The 20,955-nt window shown below is 45.2% G+C and overlaps 1 protein-coding gene and 1 long non-coding RNA gene across 2 annotated transcripts in view; both read left to right on the forward strand.

The window, feature by feature from the left end:
- The window catches only part of nos1 (nitric oxide synthase 1 (neuronal)), a 158,387-nt gene extending 143,898 nt beyond the window's left edge, over window positions 1–14,489 (forward strand). The window contains 3 exon segments of the mRNA XM_034170884.1: window positions 625–819; window positions 4,689–4,807; window positions 14,360–14,489. Coding sequence (XP_034026775.1) covers window positions 625–819; window positions 4,689–4,807; window positions 14,360–14,375 — 330 coding nt within the window. The 3' untranslated portion in view covers window positions 14,376–14,489.
- A 4,942-nt stretch (window positions 14,490–19,431) lies between these two features.
- LOC117509833 lies at window positions 19,432–19,934 on the forward strand. The gene is made up of 2 exons (XR_004560553.1): window positions 19,432–19,477; window positions 19,672–19,934. It is a non-coding gene; the product is annotated as an uncharacterized LOC117509833 (long non-coding RNA).
- The last annotated feature ends 1,021 nt before the right edge of the window (window positions 19,935–20,955 follow it).

Raw genomic sequence — 20,955 nt, forward strand, 5'->3', positions numbered from 1 at the left:
CCCTGTTTACAATGTGGTACTCAGGTCAAAGCAGTTTCAGTCTTTTGTTCATGGTAATGAGTCATTCACGTCATCAGGAGAGAGTCGTCAAGGGAGCCATCAGGGGAGGCTTCCGTCCTGTCATTAGGAGAGTGCTAACTAGAGCACAATAGGTGCTAATTAGAGCTATTGTTTAGTCACTAGCCTATAGCAGTCAGCCTCTCGGTAGGTGGGGTCTGGTTAGGTTAAAAAACTCCAGCTTTTTTTTTTTTTTTTGGCTTCTGGTTTATTCTTCTCTACAAGAGTCAAGACAGAAGTCAGACTACCAGAGCAAGGAACTTTAGCTGAGGAAGTTTCTGTGATTTGAAGCGAAATGTCCTCACGTCAAGTAACCCAGTCCAGTCGAAGATTCAAGCTTCTCTACTGTGCAGTTAATTATCATTAACAGCAACTGAAAAAAGATACCAGTTAAAAAGAAAGATAAGAAAAGGAAAAAGAAAATGCTACATGGACAATGGAGATTTTAGAAGTTTGACTTTTCTCAATTCCCTATCATCAATCATCAGACTCTAGTCTATTGTTACTATACTTTTGTGTTACACTCTCATATGCACTCATTCTTTCCTCCTGTGTCACTCTTGTCAGAAATATGTGCAGGATGTACTGCGAGAGCAGCTGTCAGAGGTGGTGTATCGGTGCCTGAGAGAGGAGGGAGGACACCTCTATGTTTGTGGGGATGTTACTATGGCTGGAGATGTTCTGAAGAATGTCCAGCAAATCATCAGGCTGCAGGGCAACATGAGCCTGGAGGAGTCTGGCTCCTTCATCAGCAAGCTTCGGGTGAGAGGGACAAGCTGTGTTTCCAACCAATGCAGTTGTCATTTTTAATGCCCCATACCCATGTTCTTTAAATAGCAAGCAGACGTGTGCTCATGTGTGCCCATGGAAGTGTTGGTCTTAAAATGAGGTGTGGTCAGAGTGCTGCTGTCATCAGCCAGCAGAAAGCGATTCCATCACAGATCACCAAAAACTGTCTGATGTCAATTGCAAAGTTTTCATGCTATAAAAACTGTACCATTGGCAAGTTCATGATGTGCACACATTCTGGTTAATAACAAAACAGCAGCATTGAAATCAGTATTTTAATTAAAGTTCAACCCTTACTGCTTCACTGCTTTGGTGGCTGCTCACTGTTGCCTGAAAACCTCTCACTTCAGTGTGCTGTCTAAATAGCAGCGCTCCAGGTTCCAGTGCATGACAGATCTAAAAGGAGATGGCAGACAGCAATCTGATTGGTTATTTCATGTTACGCACAAAATACACAAATGATTAACTGATTAAACTGCAAAGTAGAGCTCGATCCACCCCAAATTCAGTTGTGCCTTTTTAGACCTGAGCACTTAAGAAGCAGAGTGAGGAATCAGAATGTCTGGGATTGAGATTGTTCAGGATCTAGACTAAGATTCAGGCTTGAGACATTCACCTATGTCAGCAGTGACATTCATGTTTTTGGGTCCTTGGAAGAGCTTATGGAGTCATGAGGTCACTGGACAGAGGTGTTTGGCGATGCAGACATATTTGCAGGAGAATGAAGGTACAAGTCTTTAGGGTCTTGTTGCTGCCTGTCTTGCTGTGTAGTTGTAAGACTTGGATGTCAACCAGTAACTGAAGACAATGACTGGAGGTCTTCAGTACTGGGTCTCTTTGGAGGACCCTTGGGTGCAGCTGGAATGACTGTGTCAAATGAGTGGTGACCAAGAGAGACTAAGGTGAGGAGTTTCATTTACATTGTGAGGGAGCATCCGCTTAGACATTCTGGCCATACGGCCTGTTTCTCTGTGTGTGATCCAGCATGCAGGTGCCTGAGTGTTAAGTACCCTAGTCACTGGAGAAGGCCAAGGGAATGCCTACGTTTCACCTGGCTGCAGCAGTTAGATGAGTATTTTAGAGACGTGGGAGTGGACCAGTTGGCTGCCTGGGGGGTTGCCATCCAGGACCCAAGGTGGCCCCATGGTGTCGTGGATGCAGTTAAGTGCAACACCAGCACATGCTCCCAGACTTGACTTTTTAGACTGTGTGACCTAGATCCATGGTTCTCAGTCCAGAGGGGGAATGAAGCTGGAGATCCAGGTGACAGAGTCCTTAATATGCTGTGAAAATAGCCGCCATCATGTAAGACTATCAACCCTGAGGTGAAGGTGTGTAGCTGTCTGTGTCCAAAAGCACAATACTGTAGCTCCACCGGGAAACTAGCTAGTATGATGGTGATGATGATGATGATTAGGTATTGTGCTTCTGAGTTGTTTTCCTTTAAGTATTCCAGGTGCTAAAACTCAAGCAAACAACACTGAGGTACCCACACTGTACACAAGCGTAGCAAAGCAATTTTCACAGTACTGTTCATTTAATCAGTCACAGCACTGACGGGTGACTTACATCACTTGGTTTTGTGTTGGGATAAAAGAATCTGCATTCTCTCAGTGTTCATTTCAAACAGCTGCACATGCTTGAAAGAGTGAGTGTGTGTGTATGTGTGAATTTAAGATTAGGCACCTTCTCAAGATTTCCAGTAAACGTGTGCTGTAAACTGGAGCATTTCATGATAAGGCATGTTCACACAGGAAATTGGTGATATGCAGCACCAGGGCTGTGCATCCGCTTTGAGACTTCAGTTCAAGAGTCAACTCAAATTCAAGAATTTAAATTTGAGAGTTATTTTCAATTCAGTTCTGAATTTTGCACAGCCCTGTGCAGTAGGCCACAGACCAGGATGATCCCGCGTGCCCTCACCCCCACCCCACTAACCCTATAAATTTGGTATCATTAGAAAGCTTAGGATGTTGACATTACAAAAACAAAAAACTGGTAACAGTAAAAAGTACTTTGCTTCACTGTGACATGTGAACACTTTTTTTTGGCTTACCCCAGCCAAAAGAAAATGTTGTTGTCCATGCGGCTGCTCCCGTTTTTTATTTGGAGCTGCCACAGTGGCTACAGCCAGATCCGCATTGATATTTGGCACAAGTTTTATGCCGGATGCCCTTCTTGATGCAACTTCAGGAGTAACCTGGAGAAACACACACAGCCGCTGGTGTTCCAAAGAGGTCTCCCATCCAAGTAGTAACCAGGTCCCGCACTGCTTAGCTTCTGAGATCTGACGGGATCAAGCTGACACAGAGCAGATCAGTTGCAGCTAAAAGAAAATGTCCGATTATGAAATCTGATATTTTTTCCACACAACATAAAGAGTTACCAAATTGTCATCTTTTAAGTAAATGGGACATATATGACACCAAATGAAAGCTGTCTTTATGTAGATTCTACTACATTTTGAATTATGTGCACAGCTTTCTTGTTCAGGCAGCAGGGTGGGTTAGTGGTTAGCTCTGTTGCCTCACAGCAAGAAGGTTGTGGGTTTGAGTCCCATCTGTGGCCTTTCTGTGTTCTCCCCGTGTTTATGTGGGTTCTCTCCGGGTGCTCCGGCTTCCTCCCACATCCAAAGACATTGCATGTTAGGTGGATTGGAAACTTTAAATTGTCCGTAGGTGTGTGTGCGAGTGTGATTGTGTTTGTTTGTCTGTATGTGGCCCTCCGACAGACTGGCGTCCTGTCCAGGGTGTACCCCGCCTCACGCTCTATGACTGCTGGGATATGCTCCAGCCCCCCACGAATAAGCAGTTGAAGATGTTTGTGTGTGTGTGTGTGTGTGTGTGTGTGTGTGTGTGTGTGTGTGTGTGTGTGTGTGTGTGTGTGTGTGTGTGTGTGTGTGCTTTCTTGTTCAGATAAGAGGCTTTGCCTTCATACAAACCCCCATGTCGAAGGTTGTAATGACATAGTCTTGACCTACTTCATGTGTGGCCTCTTCTGCTACTCGCAGGCATTCTTTGACCCATTTGCATTCCGTAATAGGGTAGTTAATGACAGTGTAGTCATCCAGTGTTGTCTTATGTCATAGTGAGGCCCAGTATTTTTACTGTTACCAGTTATTTTTGTAATCTAGACATCCGAGATTGCGTGAGGGGTTGCACGTGGGACCATGCTGGCCCATAGACTACAGTACTGCTTCTCTAATTTAAGGCAGTGGACAACTGCAAATTTGGTTAAAATCATTCAAATGGTGATAAATGCACGCCAATTTACATGAATGATGGTTAGAGATCACTTGTTTAGAAAAAAGAAAACAAAAGTAAACCATTATCCACTTAAGAATCCAAGATGACCACCATTTTCAAGATAACCAACAATGGTGACTTTGGCTGTCTTAATTCAAGGGCTGCATACTTCGAAGGCTGCGCTCATGAAACATCTGACCATCTAAGATTGCGGAGGCTGAACTAACAGTTCTGAAATGACACCTTCTAGCCCACAGAGCATTTTATGTTTGCGTCATTATTGAATTGGGGCAGACCTTATGAATGATCTTTTTTGACAAATAATAAGTAAATTGACAGAGATGACCTACTGGAATGATTTGGGATCAATTAAGAAATTGTTTGTTGGTGGCCATCTTGGAAAATGTCAGACGTCTTGCAGTTTTTTTCTGATGAAGTTGATTTTGGAAAAAGCAGTTTCAGGAGACACCGTTTCAATGATCTTCCACTTATCTGCTATACTAATTGTTTAACATTCAGCCTATCCCTTCTAAACAATATCCAAAAGAACAAACACACTAAAACTTGTGTCTCTTCTTTCACTGTCATTCTGATTAGGATGAGAACCGCTACCATGAAGATATCTTTGGTGTGACACTGCGTACCTATGAGGTCACCAACCGGCTTCGATCAGAGTCCATCGCCTATATTGAGGAGAGCAAAAAGGACTCAGACGAGTGAGTAGTTCGACTCCTAATTCCCAGCATATTCTACAAGCTTTCTTCCAGGAGCACATTCTAATTACACTCGATCACGGTTGCTCAATTTCAATTTATTTCATTTATATAACACCATATCACAACAAAGTTGCCTCAAGGCACTAACCTTACCAACCCCCAGAGCAAGCACACAGGCGACAGTGGAAAAGGAAAAACTCCCTCTGAGAAAGAAATTTCAAGCAAACCAGACTCAAAGGGACGACCCTCTATTTGGGCCATGCTACTGACACAATTTACAAAACAATTTATAAAACGAATATACAGGAAATTTTGTCGGTGCACAGGACAGGAGGGTTGCAGAAACAGACACCACACCCATCTGTGGATGGAGCCACACCTCAAACAGAGAGAAAAACAGAATCAGGCATTAGAAAGACAAAAAATACAGTATAATTAGTCATCATTAAGCAAGAAGAAAAACAGAAGAAACACTAAGGTGATCGCCGGCCACTAGCCCAGAAAAACACCTCCGTGTTGATAACCATTCGTAAGATTCAGACGGTTTTCGATGGCTTTCAGTTGAGTGAGTATCCGAGAAATTGTTTAACAGCTGGGCATGTTCAAACTTGTCCTGTAATGCTTCCAACGGAGGTGTTTTGCTGTGGCGCCGCGCGATGAGCGGCTGGGTGGCGACGCGTGAATCCGTCCACACTTCTTTCATTACAAAATCTCCTTTAACAGTGGAATGTCTGGATAAACTGCTGATCCCGACCTCTTCTGAAACTTCTCTGTTCTCTCACGACGTCCTGGGTCAACAGAGGCTTAAATTTGGAAGTTTTCAGCTCGAAACAGGCTGACAACGGCGGCTTGGGGTGCAGCGCGCCATCCGGTGCCGTGGGCTGTCCTTAAAGCGACAGTAACACTCCTTAATCTCTCATCAGCCGTTAAAATTTTCACCGAAAACCGTCTGAATTTCTCGAATGGTGTCCACTTGGATGTGCCTTACAGTTTCAGAAAAAATTTTGATCAAGCAAAGCGCCAGTCTCTCAGGAAGAAGTCAGACAAAGGAATTCCGACGAGGGGGGTGGACCAGTGCTCACTCAAAGCCTGCCCACAGGCGAATGACGCAACCGACAGGCGTGAAAAAACTCACGCATGCGCACGAGGGTTCAAGCTTGTCTGACGCAATCACACATGAATCACACAATCAGTGATTCATGTTGTGAAAGTGTCGTGACACGGACCCACAACAGGGGGCGGTAATGAACGGACAATGGATAAGCCAAAAGTAACAATTTAATGTTGTGAATCGCACAACGACGTACAGACAATAACAATATGGTGGACTGTCAATCATACACCAGGTGACGTGTGGGCAGGCTCAACAATAGAAGACGCCTGGCGAGAGAAGAGCTGGATCCCCACACAGCTTCCACCACCAACGGAGCTGAAGAACACCGGAGCCACCAAGCCCTGCGCCCCAGGTGGCCGCTGTCTTCAGCAGTCAGACCCGGTACTGCTGGCAGAAAACAGAGACAGTCCTGATGAGTGTGAGTTCGCACACTCAGTAATCCCACAGTCAGTGTTCAGTAAAGGAGGGAGAACCTCCACCTCCAATCACACACTCGTGCAGCTCCTGTCTAACCACTTATCTGATTGGAGTGTGAAGCGAAGCCGTCGCTGATCACACCAAACGCCAATCCCACAGATAAGGCAACACCACAGGATAACGGCTGCAAAAGAAGTTCAGATTATTACTCAACGTTTTTGAGTCAGCAGAGAAAAGTACCTGAATGGTAGCTGATTTCTCGGGGAGGAGGTGGAGTTGCAGTCCGGCCTTTATGGTGATGGTGATGATGATGAATGAGTGACAGCTGGTCCTGAGGATGAGTGACAGCTGTCACTCCCAGTGGCTCTGGCGCCCTCTCGTGCTTGAAGCCCGCACTCCAAGCAGGGCGCCATCTGGTGGTGGTGGGCCAGCAGTACCTCCTCTTCAGCGGCCCACACAACAGGACCCCCCCCTCAACGGGCGCCTCCTGGTGCCCGACCAGGCTTGTCCGGGTGCCGGGCGTAGAATTCGGCCAGGAGGGCCAGGTCCAGGATGAAGCTCCTCTTCACCCAGGAGCGTTCTTCGGGTCCATATCCTTCCCAGTCCACCAAATACTGGAACCCCCGGCCCTTTCGACGAACGTCCAGGAGTCGGCGCACAGTCCAAGCCGGCTCCCCGTCGATGATCCGGGCAGGCGGCGGCGCCGGTCCGGGGGCACAGAGGGGAGAGGTGTGGCAGGGTTTGAGTCTGGAGACATGGAATACCGGATGTATCCGCAGTGAAGCTGAAGCTGCCAGCTTCACTGCGGCTGGACTGAGGACCTTCACGATGGTGAAGGGTCCTATAAATCTGTCCTTCAGCTTTTGGGATTCCGTTTGCAGAGGTATATCCTTTGTGGATAACCAAACCGCCTGCCCGGCCTGGTATGCAGGGGCCGGGGAACGCCGGTGGTCTGCATGGGCCTTAGCCCTCGTCCGGGCTCTGAGCAGGGCAGAGCGGGCGGTACGCCACACCCGACAGCACTTCCTCAGATGGGCCTGGACCGAGGGCACCCCAACCTCTCCCTCCACTAGCGGAAACAATGGGGGCTGGTACCCCAAACACACCTCAAACGGGGAGAGGCCGGTGGAAGATGAAACTTGGCTATTATGAGCGTACTCGATCCAGGCCAGATGGTCACTCCAGGCCGTCGGGTGCGCGGAGGTCACGCAGTGGAGGGCCTGCTCCAGTTCCTGGTTTGTCCGCTCTGCCTGCCCGTTCGTCTGGGGGTGGTACCCAGACGAGAGACTGACGGTGGCCCCCAGTTCCCTGCAGAAACTCCTCCAGACCTGGGAGGAGAACTGAGGACCACGATCTGAGACAATGTCTGCTGGAATCCCATGCAGACGCACGACGTGGTGGACCAGGAGGTCTGCAGTCTCCTGGGCTGTCGGGAGCTTCGGGAGGGCCACGAAGTGGGCCGCCTTGGAGAACCGGTCCACTATCGTTAAGATGGTGGTGTTGCCCTGGGACGGCGGGAGGCCCGTGACAAAGTCCAGGCCGATATGAGACCAGGGGCGACGAGGCACAGGCAGAGGCTGGAGGAGGCCTTGGGCCTTGTGATGGTCAGCTTTGCCCCTGGCACAGGTGGTGCAGGCCTGGATATACTCCCGGACGTCGGCTTCCATAGACGCCCACGAGAAGCGCTGCCGGACCACTGCCATGGTCCTTCGCACCCCTGGGTGACAGGAGAGCTTGGAACCGTGACAGAAGTCAAGGACCGCAGCCCTGGCCTCTGGTGGGACGTACAGTCTGTCCTTCGGACCTGTCCCCGGGTCCGGGCTCCGTGTCAGGGCCTCCCGGATGGTCTTCTCCACGTCCCAGGTAAGGGTGGCCACGACAGTGGACTCGGGGATGATGGTTTCAGGGGGGTCTGACAGCTCGGTCTTGACCTCCTCTTCATGCACCCGGGACAGGGCGTCAGATCGTTGGCTCTTAGTCCCGGGGCGGTAGGTGATCCAGAAGTCAAAACGCCCGAAGAACAGCGACCAGCGGGCTTGCCTGGGGTTCAGACGCTTCGCGGTCCGGATGTACTCCAGGTTCCGATGGTCCGTGAAAACCGTAAATGGTACCGATGCTCCCTCCAACAGGTGTCTCCACTCCTCAAGAGCCTCTTTCACCGCAAGAAATTCCCGATTGCCGACGTCATAGTTCCGTTCAGCTGGGGTCAACCTGCGGGAAAAGTAGGCACATGGATGGAGAACCTTATCAGACTCCCCACTCTGGGATAACACGGCTCCTATCCCTGAGTCAGAGGCATCCACTTCAACAACAAACTGGCGCTTGGGATTGGGCTGCACCAGAACCGGTGCAGTCTAGAACCGGCGTTTCAACTCCCTAAACACGGCTTCGCACCGATCCGACCAGGTGAAGGGGACTTTTGTGGAGGTCAGGGCTGTCAGGGGGCTAACTACCTGACTGTAGCCCTTGATGAACCTCCGGTAGAAATTTGCAAAACCGAGGAACTGTTGTAGTTTCCTACGATTTGTTGGTTGGGGCCAATCTCTCACCGCCGCAACCTTGGCCGGATCAGGGGCGACGGAGTTGGAGGAGATTATGAACCCCAAGAAGGACAAAGAAGTGCGGTGGAACTCACACTTCTCGCCCTTCACAAACAGCCGGTTCTCCAACAACTGCTGTAGGACCTGACGTACATGGTTGACATGGGTCTCAGGATCCGGAGAAAAGACGAGTATATCGTCTAGATATACGAAGACAAACCGATGCAGGAAGTCCCGCAAGACGTCATTAACCAATGCTTGGAACATCGCGGGCGCATTGGTGAGGCCGAACGGCATGACCAGGTACTCAAAGTGACCTAACGGGGTGTTAAATGCCGTCTTCCACTTGTCTCCCTCCCGGATCCGAACCAGGTGATAAGCATTCCTAAGATCCAATTTCGTGAAAATTTGGGCTCCATGCAGGGGCGTGAACACTGAATCCAACAGAGGTAATGGGTATCGGTTGCGAACCGTGATCTCGTTCAGCCCTCTGTAATCAATGCATGGACGGAGTCCGCCGTCCTTCTTGCCCACAAAAAAGAAACCAGCACCCATCGGGGAGGTGGAGTTCCGGATCAACCCGGCAGCTAACGAGTCCCGGATGTAGGTCTCCATTGATTCGCGTTCCGGACATGAGAGGTTGTACAGCCTGCTGGATGGGTACTCAGCGCCCGGTATCAAATCAATGGCACAATCGTACGGACGGTGCGGGGGCAGCGTGAGTGCCAGATCTTTGCTGAAGACGTCAGCAAGGTTGTGGTACTCAGCCGGCACCGCCGCCAGATTGGGGGGGACTAAAACCTCCTCCTTAGCTGTCACACCGGGTGGAACCGAGGATCCTAAACACTCCCGGTGGCAGGTTTCGCTCCACTGAACCACAACCCCAGACGGCCAATCAATCCGGGGATTGTGTTTTAACACCCATGGAAAACCCAAAATCACTCGGGAGGTAGAAGGTGTTACATAAAACACAATCTCCTCCCTGTGATTCCCAGACACCACCAATGTCACTGGCTGTGTCTGGTGTGTGATTAGTGGAAGAAGGGTGCCATCTAGTGCCCGCACCGACAGTGGTGACAGTAAGGCCACTAGAGGGAGCCCAACCTCCTTTGCCCATCTGCTATCCAGCAGATTCCCCTCCGACCCTGTGTCCACCAGTGCTGGGGCGTGAAGGGTTAGATCCCCACTCAGGATCGTGACTGGGATTCGTGCAGATCGTCGGGGTTTCCCCACATGGGTGTTGTGACCCACCCTTAGCCCAGTCTCTAAGGACAAGTGCTGCTGTTTTGACCGTTTGGGGGATTCTCTCTGTGTGTGCTCGGTAGAGCTGCCGAGAAAACACTCTCCACGGATCAGCCTCCTTTGTCTCTGATCTGATCGTTTTTTGGCCCTGCTCGTTTCCATAGCAACATCAGCAGGGGGAGCTGTTGTCACGTGGAGAGACCTGGCAGTGGAGCGTGGGGAAGTCGGTTTCCTTTCAGACCCGGGAGGAAGAGGGTCGGCTTGTACGTGGCCACGCCCATCGTCTCGCTGCCGTCGGTGTTCCGTTAATCGGTTGTCTAACCGTATAACCAGGTCGATAAGCCCATCTAAATCCTGCGGCTCGTCCTTCGCCACCAGGTGCTCCTTAAGGACCAGAGACAGTCCGTTTACAAAGGCGGCGCGGAGCGCAACAGCATTCCAGCCGGCTCGCGCTGCCGCGATGCGGAAGTCGACTGCATACTTCGCTGCACTCCGACGCCCCTGCCGTATCGACAGCAGCACACTTGAAGCGGTCTCGCCTCTATGAGGGTGGTCGAACACCTGTCGGAACTCCCTCACAAACTCAGTATAAACCGTTAGGAGCCGTGAATTCTGCTCCCAAAGCGCCGTAGCCCAGGTGCGTGCCTCTCCTCGAAGCAAATTTATAACGTAAGCCACCCGGCTAGCGTCTGACGAGTACATGACGGGACGCTGTGAAAAGACGAGCGAGCACTGCATCAAGAAGTCCACGCATGTCTCCACACAGCCTCCGTACGGCTGCGAAGGGCTTATGTATGCTTCAGGGGAAGGTGGGGGGGTTCGTTGAACGACCAGCGGAATGTCTGTTTCTGGCACACTGTCAGCAGGAGGAGGTGCTGCAGCAGCGCCCTGAGCACGCGCTTCCACCTGGGCGGTGAGAGCCTCCATCCTACGATTGAGAACACTGCTCTGCTCGGTAACTAAGTCCAACCGAGCAGGAAAACACCTCTGTTGAAAGCCTTAAGGACAAGTTGGAACATGTCCTGCTGTTAAACAATTTCTCATATACTCACTCCACTGAAAGCCATCAAAAGCCGCCTGGATTTTACAAATGGTTATCAACACGGAGGTGTTTTTCCTGTGCCGCCGCACCGCGTCGGCTGCGTCCTGACACGCGGACCCGTCCGCACATCTTTCATTAAAAAAATCTCCTTTAACAGTGGAATATCCGGATAAAATGCTGAAACCGACTTCTTCTGAAACTTCTCTGTTCTCTCACGACGTCCTGGATCAATAGAGCCTGAAATGTGGAGGTTTTCAGCTTGAACAGGCTGACGACGGCGGCTGAGAGCGCTGCACGACGTCTCGCACCGTGGGAAGTCCTTAAAGCGACAGTATCACCTCAAAATCTCTTATCAGCCGTTAAAATTTTCACTGAAAACCAGCTTAATTTTTCGAACCGTGTCCACTTCGATGTGTCTCACAGGTTTAGAAAAAATTTTGATCAAACAACGCGCCAGTCTCTCAGCAACTTCTCAGACAAAGGAATTCCGACGAGGGGCTGGACGACTCCTCCCACAAGGAGTGCTCACAGGCGAATGACGTCACCGACAGGCGTGGAAAAACTCACGCATGCGCACGAGGGTTCAAGCATGTCTGACGTAAAAACATATGAATGAAATCCATATAGTTTTTGAAAAAAAATAAAAAGGACCGTTGCTTTATTGACAGACCTCGTATATATATATATATATATATATATATATATATATACACACACACACACACACACACACACACGCACACACACACACACACAGTACTCTGCAAAAGTTTTAGGCATCCCAGAGTTTAAATAAAAGTCTATGAAAAAATAAATCAAAGTCTATAGTCTGTGACTCCTCCTGGATACCATTCTGATGCAGGTTACCTATTTACATCTTGGGGGAACTGAGACAATGCAGACAAAGTCCTAAATCACAACACTGTTAGCGTGACTGGGAACTGAATCCAGGTCTACATATTAGTAGCCCAACACCTCCTTTCTGCACAATCAGACAGTTGTTTTCTCTCTCTCTCTCTCTCTCTCTGTCTTTCTCTGTTTTTTAAGAGTGGCAGGCTTTAGAGTCTAGACAGATTTTCCACACTGTGCTACATTCATTCCATTTTTTAATGTCTGATTTAACTGAGCTTGAAGAGATTTGTTGCGCTTGAAACCAAATCACATCTTCACTGTCAGTGAAATAATGCAGAAATAACAACACATGTCTGTGAAACACCTCAGGAGTCAATTCCTTACAAATGAGGGGGCCACATACAGTAAAAGAAGTATTGTTAATACTGCACCCTTCACTAAATTTGGATGCATTTACCGGAAAACTAAAGTTGACAGTCTGCACCATAAGTTCAATTTTTTTTCCAACCCTAATATGCTGTAACAGATACCACCACCACTCTGAGTATACTGTATATACAGTAGTGTTCAGAATAATAGTAGTGCTATGTGACTAAAAAGATTAATCCATGTTTTGAGTATATTTCTTATTGTTACTTGGGAAACAAGGTACCAGTAGATTCAGTAGATTCTCACAAATCCAACAAGACCAAACATTCATGATATGCACACTCTTAAGGCTATGAAATTGGAATATTAGTAAAAAAAAAAAAAGTAGAAAAGGGGGTGTTCACAATAATAGCAGTGTGGCATTCAGTCAGTGAGTTTGTCAATTTTGTGGAACAAACAGGTGAATCAGGTGTCCCCTATTTAAGGATGAAGCCAGCACCTGTTGAACATGTTTTTCTCTTTGAAAGCCTGAGGAAAATGGGACGTTCAAGACATTGATCAGAAGAACAGCATAATTTGATTAAAAAGTTGATTGGAGAGGGGAAAACTTATGCGCAGGTCCAAAAAATTATAGGCTGTTCATCTACAATGATCTCCAATGCTTTAAAATAGAAGAATAACCAGAATGGCAAAGGCTCACCCATTGATCAGCTCCAGGATGATCAAAGACAGTATGGAGTTACCTGTAAGTGCTGTGACAGTTAGAAGACGCCTGTGTGAAGAGAATTTATTTGCAAGAATCCCCCACAAAGTCCCTCTGTTAAATAAAAGACGACGTGCAGAAGAGGTTACAATTTGCCAAAGAACACATCAACTGGCCTAAAGAGAAATGGAGGAATATTTTGTGGACTGATGAGAGTAAAATTGTTCTTTTTGGGCCGCAAACTCTGAATTCAAGCCACAGTTCACAGTGAAGACAGTGAAGCATGGTGGTGCAAGCGTCATGATATGGGCATGTTTCTCCTACTATGGTGTTGGGCCTATATATCGCATACCAGGTATCATGGATCAGTTTGGATATGTCAAAATACTTGAAGAGGTCATGTTGCCTTATGCTGAAGAGGACAAGCCCTTGAAATGGGTGTTTCAACAAGACAATGACCCCAAGCACACTAGTAAATGAGCAAAATCTTGGTTCCAAACCAGCAAAATTAATGCCTCGCAGATGTGAAAAAATCATGAAAAACTGTGGTTATACAACTAAATACTAGTTTAGTGATTCACAGGATTGCTAAAAAAGCAGTTTGAACATAACAGTTTTGAGTTTGTAGCATCAACAGCAGATGCTACTATTATTGTGAACACCCCCTTTTCTACTTTTTTCTACTAATAGCCCAATTTCATAGCCTTAAGAGTGTGCATATCATGAATGCTTGGTCTTGTTGGATTTGTGAGAATCTACTGAATCTACTGGTACCTTGTTTCCCATGTAACAATAAGAAATATACTCAAAACCTGGATTAATCTTTTTAGTCACATAGCACTACTATTATTCTGAACACTACTGTATATGGTTCTAACTGTAAGAGACATTAAGTTCAATCCACATCTCTCGCTTCTGACGGCAAAGCTGTGTTATTAATATGGGTAACCATAGCAACCTGCAGTGAGATGCCTTTACGCGATCAGGATCAGAATGAAAGTAAGTGGCTCAGTTTCATTTCACTTTTTTCTGTTCTTTGTTATTTTCACGTATTGAAGATTAGACAATAGGTGTAGCCTTGTCATAAGAGCAGAGCAGTGAGCTGCGGAGCCGCTGCAGCTCATTAAGCACAAACAAAATGCATCACAACCAGCGGTGTGGAATGTCACTTGAATTTCACCTTTTGTCTTCAGAGTCCATGCATGTATGCTGAGTAACATCTCTGTTTTTACACACCCCCCCCCCCCCCCCGTTCTGTATCTTTCACTGTTAGGGTTTTCTGCTCATAGGTCTATGAATCAGAGCTTTCTGACAACAACCAGTCAAGAGGAGATGACAAGACTGGTTAAAGAATACTGTGCCAATTTTTGTACTGTAAAAAAATGTGTGTTATAAATACATATAAAAAAAAAGGGCCTTTACTGTCATTGTACATACAACAAAATGTGTCTTCTGCATTTAACCCATCCGAATTAAAGTTAGACACAATCCAACCACTAGGAGCAGTGGGCAGCCACAATCCGGCACCCGGGGACCAACTCCAGATGTAGAAATGCACGCTGCCTTAGTCGGGTGCAGAGAAAGGAGCAAACCCATACACGGGGAGAACATGCAAACTCCACACAAAACAGAATAGGACATTGATGGATTCAAACCCTAGACCTTGCTTTTGCTGAAAGGGCAAGAGTGTTTGTTAACAATGAACATATATATACGAGGTCTCTTAGATAATAAACCGACCCTTTTATTTTTTTTTTAACTATATGGATTTGAATGACATGCGATTACACCAATCATGCTTGAACCCTCGTGTGCATGCGTGAGTTTTTTCACACGTCATTTCCCTGTGGGCAGGCCTTGAGTGAGATGTGGTCCCGCCCTCTCGGCTGAATTCCTTTGTTTCACACGCTGCTCGAGACGGCGCGCGTTGCTTTATCAAAAAATTTTCTGGACCTGTGAGGAATATCCGAGTGGACACTATTCGAGAAATTAAGCTGGTTTTCTGTGAAAAGTTTAACGGCTGATGAGAGATTATGGGGTGTTTCTGTCGGTGTAAGGACTTCCCACGGAGCGGGACGTCCTGCAGCGCTTCCAGGCGCTGTCGTCGGCCTGTTTCGAGCTGAAAACATCCTAATTTAAGGCTTCATTCACCCAAGACATCGTGAGAGAACAGAGAAGATTCAGAAGAGGCCGGCATGAGGAATTTATGCGGACATTCCACTGTTTAAGGACATTTTTTTAATGAAAGACGTACGCGCAAATTCACCGAGTCGTTTCCGTGACGACTCGGCAAATCTGTGTGCGCCGCGACAGGAAAAACACCTCCGTGTTGAAAACCATTTGTAGAATTCAGGCGGCTTTTAATGGCTTTCAACAAGTGAGTAACTGAGAAATTGTTTAACAGCTTGGGCATGTTCCAACTTGCCCGTTAAGATTTCCAACGGAGGTGTTTTTCCTGCCACGACCCCCCGCGGTCGGGTCCGGCCCGACATGCGACTCTGCCCGCACGTTCTTTCATTACAAAATGACCGTTAACAATGGAATGTCCGAATAAACTCCTCATGCCGACTTCTTCTGAAAGTTCTCTGTTCTCTGACGACTTACTGCGTCAACAGAGCCTGAAATGTGGAAGTTTTCAACTTGAAACGGCGAGACGCTGCCGCCTCGAAGCGCAGATCGCCGTCAGGCGCCGTGGACCGTCCTTAAAGCGACACTACCAGACCAAAATCTCTCATCAGCCGTTAAAATTTTTACCGAAAACCAGCTGAATTTATTGAATGGTGTCCACTCAGTTGTGCCTTACAGTTTTGAAAAAAATTTTATCAAACAAAGCAGCAGTCTCTGAGCCATTCCTAAACAATGAAAAAAATCGACGAGCGGGTGGACGACTCCTCACTCAAAGACTGCCCACAGGCGAATGACGTAACCGACAGGCGTGAAAAAACTCTCGCATGCCCACGAGGGTTCAAGCATGTCTGATGTAATCACACGTGATTCAAATCCATATGGTTTTTGAAAAAAATAATAAGGTCGGATACTTTTCTAATAGACCTCATATATATATATATATATATGAAATTTTGTGTTTTTGTTGGGCTCTGCAACGTTGTCTGTAGCAAGTTGGAAGTGTTCTGTTCTGAGGGTCCATTTTACTTGTCGATGATACTTCCAAAATTTATAATTGACCTCTCTGATTCATGATGTGTGCACCTTGTGTAATGACCTGCCTCATTGTGAATGCATGACCAAAACAAGAACATACTTACGAAATATAATACACTACCGTTACAGGCATTTATTGAGGTTTTATATTGCAGGATTGTTAGCGGGCGCACAAACCTTCCCGCAGCACAAAATGAGCGTTGTCGTATCCATGGAGGCGTTAAAAGAACAGGAAACAGTTGGTGAGCGACAAGCAGTCATGCAGGTACAGGAACAAGACAGAGAGGACGGATTTATTGTCAACGCATTTGGCGTGTTGACAGGTCATCCCGTATGATGAAAACAGCAATTCTCTCAAAACCTCTACAAACACTGAGCACTTCAGTGACAATCCATCAGAATTAATTTCTGCCAGAATTAATCTCTTTCATGTTAGTGGCCTGTCAGCTCTCTCGTTGTGTTATGATCTTGTGTGGAGCAGCTGGACTGATGTGTTGCTCGACTCAGCAGCTGCACAGGAAATCTGAGTTGGGGTCTAAAACCTGTTCAAGGTATGTTTTCTTGTTCTTTTCTTTAAAAAAAAAAAACAGTTGATTTTTCCTTTAATGATCCAATCAATGAAAAATGGTTTGTGTGATTCCTGAATAATATGATAAATGATTTGTTAAAATATGTTTATAAATCATATATTAGCATTCGCTGTTCGAGATTTCATCAGTTTTACGTTTTCATTCAAATTAAGTTTTCATTTAAATTTTATAGTTGCTTATGGTTGTCAAATTGAATATCTCCACAGTTCTATGACTGCGCACGTACAATTTCTGTAAGTGAAAGTTATGCCTTTTCGACACGCTACGGAAAAGCATACTTGCGCTTTTTACATTCCCGCACAGCCATTACATTCATTCAACACTCCACCCTCCCTTTGGTCAGGGCGTCCTTTCATTTTAAAGCAACAGAAATGAGTAGAGTGCCTTGATTAGAGAGAGTAGCGTCAACTCAGAACATGGCGCCATTTTGGGTTCAACTGCACTGAACTACTGAATGAACCTTTTATGTTTTCAACATTTTTTAAATCATTTAACCACATACAGCAACACATCCAGGTACAGGTGCTATCAAAATAAACAAAAATAATTAAGCTATCAAAGTTACATAAATTTACAATTTATGATTTATTTAATTAATTTAAAGCCTGATTTATGCAGCTGCTGCACTGTGTCATGTAATGATGTTAGTGACAGTTTTAAAGTTTTCCATCTCTGGATTTTGCTTTATTCTGGACTAATTTGACCCTCAACAAGCTTTTCTTTCTACAATCATCACCTCCAAATCAAAGGTAAACTGAACATTTTCCTCTTTTACCGACTTTGTCCTGTAAATTTGTGGACCTTTCTGATCCATTTATCAGCGTGCGCACTATAAAAACTACTATAATATGATGGGAGACAAAAGATTAAAAGCAGAAAAGTGTCAAATCACAGCCTTTTGTGTTTGATTTAACAGCTGCACGTCAGGCTGAGGGTCCGAGTCTGAACATGGTTTGAAAAAAAAGGAACGGTCAGGCTTTTAATCACAGAAATGACTCCGGTCCCACATTCCTCAAATCGGTGAGTGCAGTGCAGACACATTAACAGCGAACGCTATTTTGAACCCAAGACGGCACCATGAGTCACATGACCTTTTTTTTTTTTCGATTCGTCATGTCGCCACTCTCTCTAATCAAGGCACTCTAGAAAAAGGGTGTTTCTTAAGTCAGCGTCACACAGGACGACCCAACATGAAACGAAGCAGCTTCTGCAGGATTTTACTGTTCAGTATGTGTGCCAGGAATACAACTCACGACAGCCAGGAAATCTTATATATCTATATATATATAGAGAGAGATATATATATATATAGATATATATCTATATATATATATAAAACACACAAATATATATATAAAACACAGTTACTTTGAAAAGTAACTTTATTAGTTACTTTTTACAGTTACTTTAACATAACGAGCTCTTACAAGTTTTGGATGTTGAACTCAACTTTATAACTCAACTGAACTTCTAAAGTTGAGTTCAACGTCCAAAACTTGTAAGAGTAGCTTGCAACGTAGCAGCTGCGGACAACTTGTCAGCAGCTGCTGAATGTAAGTAATTAAGTAACTAGTAATCTAACTTGGTTATTTTATTGGTATTGGTTATTTTATTGAGTACTCAGAAGAGTAATTATTAGTTACTTTGCTGATTACTCAGTTATAGAGTAACCAAGTTAGGTTACTAGTTACCTTATTAGTTACATTACTTAATAGTTACAAGTTGTCGGCAGCTGCTAAAAAAGTAACTGGCAACACTGCATATATATATATATATATATATATATATATATATATATATACACATACATACACACACACACACACACACAGTACCAGTCTAAAGTTTGGACACAGTTTCCCATTAAAGTTTTAACATCCAGGCATGGGCTCCTCTCCTTGATTATCAGGACTGGTTGTAAATGCTGGGCTGGAATACAAAATACATTTTGAGAAAGATCTAAAAACAAAAACAGCACAGCCAACATCCTGTATTTTAAAGGGGTCATATTGTGCAAATTCATCATCATCATCCTAATCTTTTTTTCTTTTGCAGAGCACTACCACAGCAATTTGAACAAAGTGCTTTTACATCATCACCACAATTAGAACCACAATACAAACAAGAGCAATCCGAGATTTCTGACATTTGCCAATCCGGATCCGGATTACCTCCAAAATTCAGTGCCCTAATATTTATCTGTGGTGCAGATTTGGTGAGAATCTGTGAAATAGTTTTGAAGGAGTCCTTCAAAGCCTATATGAAGAGAAATCATGATGCAGAATCCAGATCTGTCATAGTGTCAAATGTCACATCACAACTGACCCTACTGTCAATTTGCCGAAACCCCGTCCACTACTACACATCAATAACTCAAATTAATTCCCTTTAACAGTCACATGACAATCACTAAAAGTTAAGTAATGCTGACACATCCATCAGTCACTACAAATCACATCAACAGAAACACAGACAGATACAAAACAAAGTTAAGTAAATTAAGTTATGGCGAATCGAAGTGATTTAAGTTTAGCTTTATTTATGCTGCTTAATTTCAGCATAAATCAGGAACTCTATACCCAACTGACTTCTTTTTCACCTGTGGAACAGCGAGTAAGCCAGCAACTTTAGAATGCAAAGTAAATGGTACTGTAAATCATCTGGATTTATATAGTGCTTTTCCATCTGGATCAGACGCTCAAAGCGCTTTACAAATAATGCCTCACACTCACCCTGATGTGAGGGTGCTGCCATACAAGGTACTCACTACACTCTGGGGGCAACAAAGGTATTAAGGACCTTGCCCAAGGGCCCTTAGTGATTTTCCAGTCAGTACAGACCAATAAAGCCAAATTGATATTATAACACAATTTATTTGTTGAAAATATTTTGTATTGTTACACTGAATCCACAAAGTAACTAGATACATAAATGTCGTGGAGTAAAAAGTACAACAGGAGAACAGAAATACAAAGTAGCACTGTAGACTAGATGTATATAGTGGTAAAGCACGAATACCTCAAATTTATACTTAAGTAAAGCACTTAAGTTAATGTAGGGGCAAAGATGAGACCAAAGTTTTTGGCTTTTTCATTCTATTGAGTCACACAAGCACCCAAAGATAATCCCAATTTGTCAGATAAATGGCTGCCAAAATATGTTCCTGAAGGCACCTGCCCTGCATGTTTCATGGTGACTTGCTCTATTCACACCTGATTATTTACACCTGCAGGGCAGGTGCCATCCATGAGCAGATTTGGGCAGCTCTGGTTTATATGTTGGACAGAGACAATGAGCACCATTTCAACCTTTTGAGTTCATAAACTAGAAAACTGTGCTACCGAAAGTGAAAATAACAGTGGGCCTTTTACAGAACCCTGAGGTGCCCCATATTTCACATCAGAGAGTTCAGATATAATATATTATATGACACAAACTGGAATTGATAAGACAGATAAGCTTTAACCAAGAAAGAACTTCAAAAGAAATACCAAAATAATCTATCAGAATCACTCATGATACATAATACTAAGGTTTCTAAACAGCAACAGTAATGCTGATTTAGCACTGGAAACAAGCAGCGTAAGTATTTCTGTCAAAACAACGAGCCCTCAGTGGTGACTCCAATAGTTTTTAGCTACCTTTTGCACCTAAATACATTTGGGGTTTCATGTTAAACATCCCCAGAGTCCCACAGTTCCCTGACTGTGCAAGTAGAAAATCCCCTGTTAATAACATTTATCCTTAAAATGGCTTGTTATAGACCTTTGTGACATACATCACAGAAGTCCGTATCTATGGGATTTTGTTTTTCTCAGGCTGCAAACTTTAATGTCTGTTTTAAAACCATCAAAAAATTTTAAGGCTTGCAGAGCTTTAGCAATGGCACATTTTTCCACATAATGGACTTTAAAGAGTGCCCTTCTTCATTATTACCTCTCGTCCTCTCCGCTTTTGCCAGGGGTCCACTCATTTAAGTGGCACAGATTCATCCCCTCACTTGTTTGCACGATTGTGCGATAATAGGTGTGCGCGCCTCTATATAACTGAGCGTGAACGTGCATGTGCTCAGGTGTGCTGTGCACAATAGCTGAATATGTTTACATGGTAATTCTGC

The sequence above is a fragment of the Thalassophryne amazonica genome, chromosome 5, assembly GCF_902500255.1.
Source record: "Thalassophryne amazonica chromosome 5, fThaAma1.1, whole genome shotgun sequence".
Classification (NCBI taxonomy): Eukaryota; Metazoa; Chordata; class Actinopteri; order Batrachoidiformes; family Batrachoididae; genus Thalassophryne; species Thalassophryne amazonica.